The sequence below is a fragment of the Camelina sativa genome, chromosome 11 (assembly GCF_030686135.1).
Source record: "Camelina sativa cultivar CO46 ecotype springtype chromosome 11, ASM3068613v1".
Taxonomy (NCBI): Eukaryota; Viridiplantae; Streptophyta; class Magnoliopsida; order Brassicales; family Brassicaceae; genus Camelina; species Camelina sativa.
In genome coordinates this window covers 48,405,743-48,415,973 of record NC_141890.1, presented here as the reverse complement: position 1 = coordinate 48,415,973, position 10,231 = coordinate 48,405,743, and the positions used below count along the sequence as shown (strand labels likewise).

The window sequence follows — 10,231 nt, the reverse complement described above, 5'->3', positions numbered from 1 at the left end:
TCGAAAACATTGAGATTGAGAACAATATATATAATTATATATATAGATCCCCTGAGATATATGCAAACGTTGGTCGGTAAGCTTGCGTGTGTTTCAAGACACATTAATCTTGATCGAAAGGTAACGCTGGCTGGTAAGCTTGTGTGTGTTTCAAGACGCATAAATCGTGTATAAGACAAGAAAATGAAGATCAAATTCATAGCAAGAAAATGAAAAATCCACGGGTTCGTGTGGTGTGGATTGGACGTTAATACTGTATACAGTATATATATTTTCACATCTGTTACGTAAGACTGTTCAATAATTAATAGATCTAAATATCTATATATAGCAAGTTAAAAAGAATTAGCAATATAATATTAATAGTTATAATAGCCAAAAATGTTCTACAGCTCTCTCGTGTCTTACAATGCAGGGCTGTCAATATAAAATGAAAACATTATTACTTTTTACACTCACTTGTTATATCTTTACTTGGAGGGTTCTTTTTTCATAGGATGATTAGAGCTCGCTGGATGTTTTGAAGTTACCTTTTCCATAATTTCGGGCATGAAAAATACCAAAAGGTGATAGATCAATGGTTTTTCCTTTCTTCTCAGAGGCCACCCTGGCGAAAAGACCGATAGCTCTAGCCCACTGCACCATAGACCCAACCATTTCTGTCCTTTGTTCGAAAGTTATCTCATTGGAACCATGCTTCTTCATCTCAACCAAAAATTTTCCCATTGACAACAAACCATCGAGCATCCTCCACGAATCCACCTATCGCCCAAAAAACAATCTATTTATATATCTCATTTAAAACAGCGAGCGACGAACATCTGACAGATATATGTATATAGATATAGTTACTTATAGAACTTACAGATATCCCGCTGCCTTGAGTACCAGTTAATACAGACATAGCCTTGAAGAGCCTCTGAGATTTTATTGACATGTCCACCTTGAAATCTTTTGATCCGGATGATGCCGACTTGAAGATTGCCATGTAGTCCTCCAGCTTTACAAAGAAATCCTTGAACTCTGTTGTCGCAGGACACTTACTCTCTAGGCTATCGATGAAGTGCGACATACCATTGTAAGCGAAAGGCTCAAAGTCTTGGGCCTTTTTAGGGAGATTCTCCAAGTAATGGGGTAGTGAGAATGTTCCTTGTGTTTCGTACATAGCTCTTTTAATAGGAGATTCTACACTGTTGTCATAGTCAATCCCAAAAGATGACAGATCAATAGATTGTCCTTTACTCTCGGAGGCGGCCTTAACGAATAGACCAATCCCTCGGGTCCATTCCACCATAGACACGATCAGTTCTTTTCTTTGTTCAAAATTTAACTCCTGGGAACCGCTCTTCTTCATCTCCATCAAACCCTTCCCCATTGACAACAAGCCATCCACCAGATTCCACGAATCATCCTATCTCGCCAAAAGCAAAAACTATCATGATCACATACGTTACGTACCATATGAATATTGTATTAAAACTACTTACTGATGTTCCGCCTTTACTAGTGTCGAAAACAGACATAGCCCTGAACAATTTTTCGGATTTTTCTGACAACTCCATCTTGATATCTTTTGACGACCCGGAACCGAAGGAGGCCATGTAATCCTTCAACGTTGCAAATAAATTCTTGAACTCGGCGGTTTTGGGACACATACCCTCCAGGTCACCAAGGAAGTCCGACATACCTTTGTTTGCGAAAGCCTCGAAGTCTTTGCCCACTTTGGGAAATTTTTCCAAGTAATGGGGTAACGAGAAGGTCCCTTGTGTTTCATAAACGGTGCTTAACGTGACAAGTAACGTTAGACATATCGCTAATGAAATTCTTGCCATTTTTGTTTTTTTTTTTTTTTTTTTTGTTGTTTCTAGGAGAAAGATGTACACACGTGACGTGAGAATGCTAATTTATATCAATATATTATTTTCTTTTGGATTTTTTAAAGATCTTTGCTTTCTATGCTAACTGGGATTTATATAGATGCTTGAAGAGTAGTTGAAGGCCTTTAATTAATTAAGGAATTGTGAAAGAGATTCCAAGAAATTTCTTTGGCTATTCGCTTTTTTCTGGATATATTTTTAGAAAAGAGAAATTTTCTTTATTAATTTGCCAAACTATTTTTAGTTAGGGCGTTAATTAGAGCATATTGAAATTAAATTACACCTGACCACCATACCTTAAAATATAATGAACCAGTTAATTAGTACATGTAGACAAGGAAAAAAAAATGATCTTCTTTCTCTATAGAGTTTCGCTGATTTTGAGTAGTGTTGATTCTTCACGTCTATTTTAAGAGAATCCCCTGATGGTTTCACATCTTCAACAATACAGCAACATAATCTGGATGATATATATATATATATATATATATTCTGAATCTTCATTACTAATGGAATCGAGTAATTCATAGAATTATTTATATCTAAAATAAACACACATGTCATGCAACAGTCCATGCATTCTTCTGTACACGTAATATTGAACACTAAATAAACTACGTAGAGATAGTGGTAGAGTGAAAAAAATAAATATAATAAACAACAACAAAATATATTTTTACTGGCTGATAGAAACAAGGGAGGCTTATTAATAGGATATCTTCTCATTATATAAGGGATCTTTTTATATCCTCCCAAATCATAATTTTTAATAAAAAGGAAAAAAAAAAACAAACCAAACCCAAATACAATAGGAAAAAAAAAAGAAGAAGAAGATAAAACGCATTACAACACACATTATTTATTGTTTACTTGCTAGCATGCTTTTGATCATAAATAACGACCATATGTTTTCTATAGAAAAAAACATATGCCTTTAATCATTGTGTGAACAAGGGGTTGTCCTGGAAAGACAATGGGCCAACATCCTTCGCTTAAACCTTCGAGTGCTTCGCAGCAAGCACGTTTTAGATGGCTGAAGTCCCAGTGATGTATATCACCAATGGCATCGCTGCATCCCTGAGTCTTCTTGATTGAGTTGAAGCAGTCTATTGGATTTATAAATAACTCTGTTTCTGCATTCAAACACGATATACTGATTAGTGTAATCCAAAACATCGTCATTACAACAGTTGTAACCTTTTTGTTCAAACCTAGCATTTTGTTTTCTTAATTATGAAAGATCAGAATAAAAAATAAAGCAAAATTTATTTATTAATAGATGTTTGTGTTTGCAATGTTAGGATATGAGTGTTGATTTATATAGTAGAAATTTTTGGAAAGCTCAAAGACACTTTGGTTGGTAAAACACCAAACTTACCATTCATCCATCTTTAAGTGTCTCATTACTAATTACAAACATTATTACAAAGCATGCAAAAATTCATTTTCCAACCAAACTAAAGCAAGATATTATTATCATCATTATCATTTTTATTCGAGCAAGTGTTAGATAGCATATTATTTATATCCATCCAACATTTACAAGAATCTTTTTGTGAGGAAACTACAGAAACAGTATTATATATCAAGTGTTAATTGTACCAACCAAAATTCAAGTTAATTATGCATTTTGTTTTTCTTAATTTTCTAGTTCCTTGGCGTTCACATTTCGGCATGTTATTGCTTAATGAAGTTAGGCTTCTTAATCTTCATGCAATCATGCACCAATTTCGACTTAAAAAAATAACAAATTAAGATTTACATTTGTTTATCCCCTGTACAGAATTAGGAGTTAATTAACTCTCATTTATCTTATCTCCAACATCTATGTACGTTTGGTCATTCCCTAATCTTACTCTTGTGTGACAAAAGCTCATATTTACTACTACTAGTACTCATTAGCTAGTAGTCAGTGTGATATATTAGATAAATTGGCTTCTCACTAAATTGGCTTCTTACTAATGAAATCTGTGAAGTCTGTCTTTTATTACAGGTTACTTTTCATTTTTGTCATCGTCTCAATTAACACACCAATTAGCTTTCCAACGTACACTTGACCCATTTCCTGTTTGCTTTCTTTGATTGAACTCAATGGACAACACACTCCACATGCTTCTTTCCCTTCCAAAAACAAGTTTTAGTCCAAAGAATAAGAGACTTAAAATTTTATTATAAAAAAATGAAATGGAACAACTGAAAAATATATTCATGAAAACAAAATAAGAAATAGAGTCTACTAACAGAACAAGTACTACACGTACGCGAGAGTAAACTAAAAAAAAAAATCAATAATAAAAAGGAACCAACGGAAAATTTAAAGTTTAAACATCGTTTTTTTTTTGTTTTTTTTGTACAAACAACTTTAAACCTTCCTCTTGTGATGTTTTAATGAAAGATAAAAACATTACATGTGTGATATAAGTTAGGCAAAATAAGTTCATCATCTAAGCACTACCAAAGTAAGTCTGAATCACAAGCATCTTTAGTTTAACTGACACACATAAAGCTAGGTTTCTTGAACTTCTCCCGAGATCTAAGTTTCCCCAAAGACATTTTGGTGGTAAATTAAACACACCAAACTTACCATTTATCTATTTTTAAATGTCTCATTACAAACTACAAACAATATTTTGTGAAAACATGTTAAATAGCCAAATTAATCCAAGTAATCATATCTATATTGTTATTTAAAGCGTTGTGTATTCCTCCAACACTTACAATAATTATATTTTTAAAAGGAAAACAAAAACAACAATATTAAATTTTGTGCTTCTCAAATTTTAAGTTATATATATATATATATACACAGATTCAATATATATACACAGGTTCAATATATATATAGATATACATATATGCGGTTTTAAGTTATATAGAGTCAAATTTAAATGCGGCTAACATGAAGTGTCCAGTAATTTAAATGGAGTTTTGCTTTAGTGGATATGAGACAACCTTTGCAGAACTCTCTGCTATCGCATGCAACTATAACACTAAAGAACTATTAACAAAATGGTGATACGTTTGCGTGTGCCTCAAGATATATAAAATTTTCACCCAATAAAGAGAACCTTATAACTGAAAATAGCGTTTAAGACAAGGAAATGAAAGTTTGAGCAGTTCTAGCAACTTTGATGAAGACATCTGTAAATCTCAGAGAAAAGCGTTGTTTGTCTTATTGATATGTAAAGAGTACATATAGATACAATAGACTTGATGCACAAGTAGAGAATATTGACTAAAGATATACACATTAAGATATGGAACATATCCTTTTCCCTAACACTCCCCTTCAAGGTGGAGTGTGTAAGTTTAGAACACCCAACTTAGACCGTAGATACTTGAATTGATCCAATCCGAGGGTTTTAGTGAAGATGTCAGCCGACTGTTCTTCAGTTGGGATATGAGCGGTAGTAATGGCACCGGAAGTAACTTCATCACGAATGAAGTGACAATCACTCTCAATATGCTTTGTGCGTTCATGAAAAACAGAGTTTGCTGCGATTTGAAGAGCTGCTTAACTATCACTGAATAAACGCATTGGCTGAGAATGATCGACACCAAGGAACTGCAAAACTTCCTTTAGCCACAATAGCTCCGTACAAGTCATAGCCAAGGCACGATACTCTGCTTCAGCCGATGAAAGCGACACACGACTTTGCTTCTTTGTCTTCCATTGAAGTGGAGAATCACCAAGCATTACTATATAACCTGTAAGGTACCGTCTAGTAGAAGGACATTTATTAAAATCAGAATTGCAATAGGCATTCACTTGAAGAGGAGCTGTGGAAGATAGAACAACACCCTGGCTGGGTGAAAACTTCAAGTAACGAACCAAACGCTGAGCCGAATCCCAATGATCCGTAAGAGGTGTCTGCATAAACTGTGCAAGAATGTTGACAGCATAACTTAACTCCGGACGAGTATGAGTGAGATAAACAAGACGTCCAACTAGACGTCGATATTGTGTCGGATCCGAGTGCGGTGCACTTTTAAAATCCAACAGCGTATGATTTTGCTCCAAAAGAGTATCAACCGAACACGAGCCAGACAAACCACACTCGTCGATGATATCAATACAATATTTGTGTTGCGAGAGAAAGATGCCATCAGGTCCACGAGCAACTTCAATGCCAAGAAAGTATTTCAATATGCCTAGATCCTTCATCTTGAAACAGCGCGGCATAAATAAGCTTTAAAAAATTTGAGAACTACCAAATCAGCACCACAAACAATCAAGTCATCAACGTAGACAAGAACATGAAGAACAACAGCACCACGCCGATAGGTAAACAGGGAATTGTCTTTGTGAGAACGTACAAAGCCATAGTCAAGAAGAGCTGTAGATAACTTGGAAAACCAGCAGCGAGAAGCTTGCCGAAGACCATAAATGGACTTTTTAAGTTTGCACACAAGAGACGGATCAGCTGGAAGAAAAACCTGGAGGTGGTTTCATGTAGATATCCTCGTCAAGATCGCCATGTAAGAATGCATTGTGAACATCCATCTGATGGAGTTTCTAATTTTTATCCGAAGCAACACCAAGTAAGGTACGAACAGTTTAAAGTTTAGCAACCCGAGCAAATATCTCCGAAAAATCAACACCCTCTTTTTGGTGATTACCAAGAGCTACTAACCTCGCCTTATACCGTTCAAGGGTACCATCCGAATTAAACTTAAGCCGATACACCCATTTATAGCCAGGAGCTTTTACGCCTGGTGGAAGACGTTCAAGCGTCTAGGTCTCGTTAAGTTCGAGTGCGTCGATCTCTTGCGCATAGCGTCACGCCATTCTGATAGTTGAACTGCTTGCTTATAAGTAACCGGTTCATCAACCACAGTCACGGCAGAAAGGAACTTTTGATGGGCGCAACTAAATTTGTCACAAGAAACATAGTGTGCTATAGGATAGAAACAAGTACCTGAAGATGCTGGAGTAGACGAAGGTTTGAGAGAGATGAGAGTTTCAGCGTGACCTGCGAGGTAAGCAACATAAGGTTTAACCCGAATAGACGGCAACTTCGTGCGATGACCACGACCAAATGGTTCAGTACCAACATCAAAATCATCAGAATTCTCATCAGAGACAGCAGCGGATTCAGGAGATGCAACAACATCATTACTAGGAGCTGGAGGAGAGACAATAGCTGTAGTAGGCGGAGAATCAACGACTGTAGTAGGGATAGGTGTGGGAAGACTCCCCCTGTTTTCGAGAGTCGGAGGTGTTGTCTTGGCAACTGAATCATTTAAGTCGATAAGCGTTAGTGGAATGACCGGAGACGCAACAGGTTGTTCGGAGACAGAAGGTGAAAAAGACAGAAAAACATCTTCGTTGAAGATAACATCACGCGAGACGAAAATATCTTTGGTCTCCATGTCATAAACACGCCAACCTTTTTGATTAGGAGGATAACCGAGAAAGATACATCTTCGACCTCGTTCTTGGAACTTATCACGACGAGAAGAATGGCGTTTGGCAAAACTCAAGCAACCAAATACACGAACTTGTGCAAAATTTGGAGGAGTAGAATGAAGAAGCTCATGCGGGTTTTTGCCTTGTAGAAGCGGAATAGGAGTGCGATTAATTAAATAAGCAGCCGTGAGGACACTCTCGCCCCAAAAACGAATTGGTAAGTCAGCTTGAAAGAGCAAAGAACGCCCCAAGTTGAGAATATGACGATGTTTGCGCTCAACTCTATTATTTTTTTGCAGAGTATAAACGCAAGAAGTTTGATGTAGAATGCCGTGATCTTTATAAAAATGACGAAGACCAAGAAACTCACTCCCATTGTCACTACGAACGACTTTGATCTTTTTTCCAAATTGTGGATGAGCCATGGCCACAAATTGTTTGAGATGAATGGCAACTTCCCTTTTGGCAAGAAGCAAATAGGTCCACACGACCCGAGAGTAGTCGTCGACAATAGTAAGAAAATAGTGTGCTCCACACGTAGAAGCAATTTTGTAAGGTCCCCAGATATCACAATGTATCAAAGAAAAACATGTGTCCGCTTTATTAGTACTCTCGGGAAAAACTAACCGCGTTTGTTTAGCTTGAATACAAACTTCGCAAAAATCATTATTATTACTACTATGGTGTGCAGAATCCGGTAAAGTAGATAAAAAACTAGATAAAATCTTCGTAGATGGATGCCCCAAACGTTCATGCCAAAGAGTTCTTGTGGATTTCTTGACATTGTTGACGCGTGCTGAAACCGCTCCACGAAAGTGATAAACCCCATCTCTCTCTTCACATGCGCCAATCAGCATCTTCGAAGTATGGTCCTGTATAACACACAATGTATCAGTAAATAAAGCATAGCAGGAAAGCTCAAGAAAAAGTCTAGCGAGAGAGATGAGAGTGAAAGAAAGATCAGGAACATAGAGAACACGATTCAGTTTAACGTGATCTCCAAGGATCATCGTCCCTTCTTTAGTAGCGAAAGTATGTTTTCCATTGGGAAGAACAACAATACTTCTAGGAATGTCATGCGCATCCACAAGGAGATCATCATCACCTGTCATATGATGAGATGCTCCAGAGTCAAGTAAAAACTCAACACAAGAATGCTTACCGGAGAGCTTATCGGAACCAGAGGTTTTGTCAGGTTTTAACAAGTTCACAATAGCAGACCAGGTGGCCTTACTAACACCAGGTAAGTCAGGGAGTTCAGCTTCGGAAAAAGCTTGAGCATTGTTAGCACGATAGGAAGCAGGAGAGGAATGCCCACGACCTCTACCTCGAGTGGAGTCGGATCGTGATCCTCCTCTAGTATCACCATGTTTCTCGATCCACCAATCGGGCAAGCCGTGAAGTTCGAAACATGTATCCACCGAGTGGTTGGTACGGCCACAGTGAGTACATGGTCCTTGAGTGAGACGTGTAGCAGATGCAATAGCATTGACACCAGCTTTCACAGCAAAACCGACAACATCAATATGTTCTTCTTTAGATCGAGCCACAATAAGATGGCGTTCTTCATCAATAACTTCAGAGTAAACATGGTCAAGTGTTGCATCGGTGTCGCGGTTGAGACGGCTAAGAATATTGGTACATGTAGTACCAAACCGAGAAGCGTCGAGACCCATGAGAAATTGATGAATACGCTCAAGATCTCGACGTGCTTGCTGCTTGAGACGTTGAGGACAGGATGGAGAATTGCAACAACAATCAATAAAGGGCTCAAAATCATCAAGATCATCCCACATGACCTTGAGTTGGCCGAAATAATCAGCAACATGCTGACCATCTTGAGCACATCGAACAATAGAAGATTTGATTTGGTGAACACGAGAAGCATTCCCAATAGAGTAACGAACACGCAAATTGTCCCATAGGACTTTTGCGTTGTCAACAAACGGGATCACCTTCTGGACTTGAGGATCTAAACTCGCATAGAGCCAGCCGCATAACATCGAGTTGACTTGAACCCACCATTGGTAATCGGGAGAATCAGTAGCAGGTTTAAGAAGAGTACCATCGACAAGACCAAGTTTATGCTTTGCTGCGAGATTGTTGCGTGCAATCTTAGCCCACTTATCATATTCTTCACCATTAAGGAGAAACAGAGTAAGAACATGATGCGGCTGATCATTAAAGGATAGGTGGTAAGGAGAAGACGTGATCAATTCCTTAGTAGTAGTAGTAGAAAAAGCCGATGTTGTAGCCATCGTGTAGATAGGAGACAAAGAGTAGAATTAGAAAACCTGTTTCCTTGAAAAACAAGAAACGGCGGAGTAGAATTTTTTTTTGTTATTTAGGGTTTTGTAACTTGACTCTGATACCATGTAAATCTCAGAGAAAAGCGTTGTTTATCTTATTGATATGTAAAGAGTATATATAGATACAATAGATTTTATGGACAAGTAGAGAATATTGACTAAAGATATACACAATAAGATAAAGCACGTATCCTTTTCCCTAACAACACCTTCGATAGTTGTATCGGCAAGTTCCCACACAAAAATGTCTCTCTATGACACTGATTTACAAGAATAGTAAAAAACAGACTCCTAATTATGTCGAAAACATTGAGATTGAGAACAATATATATAATTATATATATAGATCCCCTGAGATATATGCAAACGTTGGTCGGTAAGCTTGCGTGTGTTTCAAGACACATTAATCTTGATCGAAAGGTAACGCTGGCTGGTAAGCTTGTGTGTGTTTCAAGACGCATAAATCGTGTATAAGACAAGAAAATGAAGATCAAATTCATAGCAAGAAAATGAAAAATCCACGGGTTCGTGTGGTGTGGATTGGACGTTAATACTGTATACAGTATATATATTTTCACATCTGTTACGTAAGACTGTTCAATAATTAATAGATCTAAATATCTATATATAGCAAG

At 37.3% G+C, this 10,231-nt stretch overlaps 1 protein-coding gene across 1 annotated transcript; it reads right to left on the bottom strand.

The window, feature by feature from the left end:
- Positions 1-335: 335 nt before the first annotated feature.
- On the bottom strand, positions 336-2,055 carry LOC147935577 (uncharacterized). The gene is made up of 3 exons (XM_087476283.1): positions 1,488-2,055; positions 866-1,411; positions 336-762 (listed from the first exon to the last, which is right to left on the bottom strand). The coding sequence occupies exons 1-3, from the start codon at positions 1,830-1,832 to the stop codon at positions 502-504; spliced, it is 1,152 nt and encodes a 383-aa protein (XP_087332409.1). The 5' UTR covers positions 1,833-2,055; the 3' UTR covers positions 336-501.
- Positions 2,056-10,231: the final 8,176 nt, after the last annotated feature.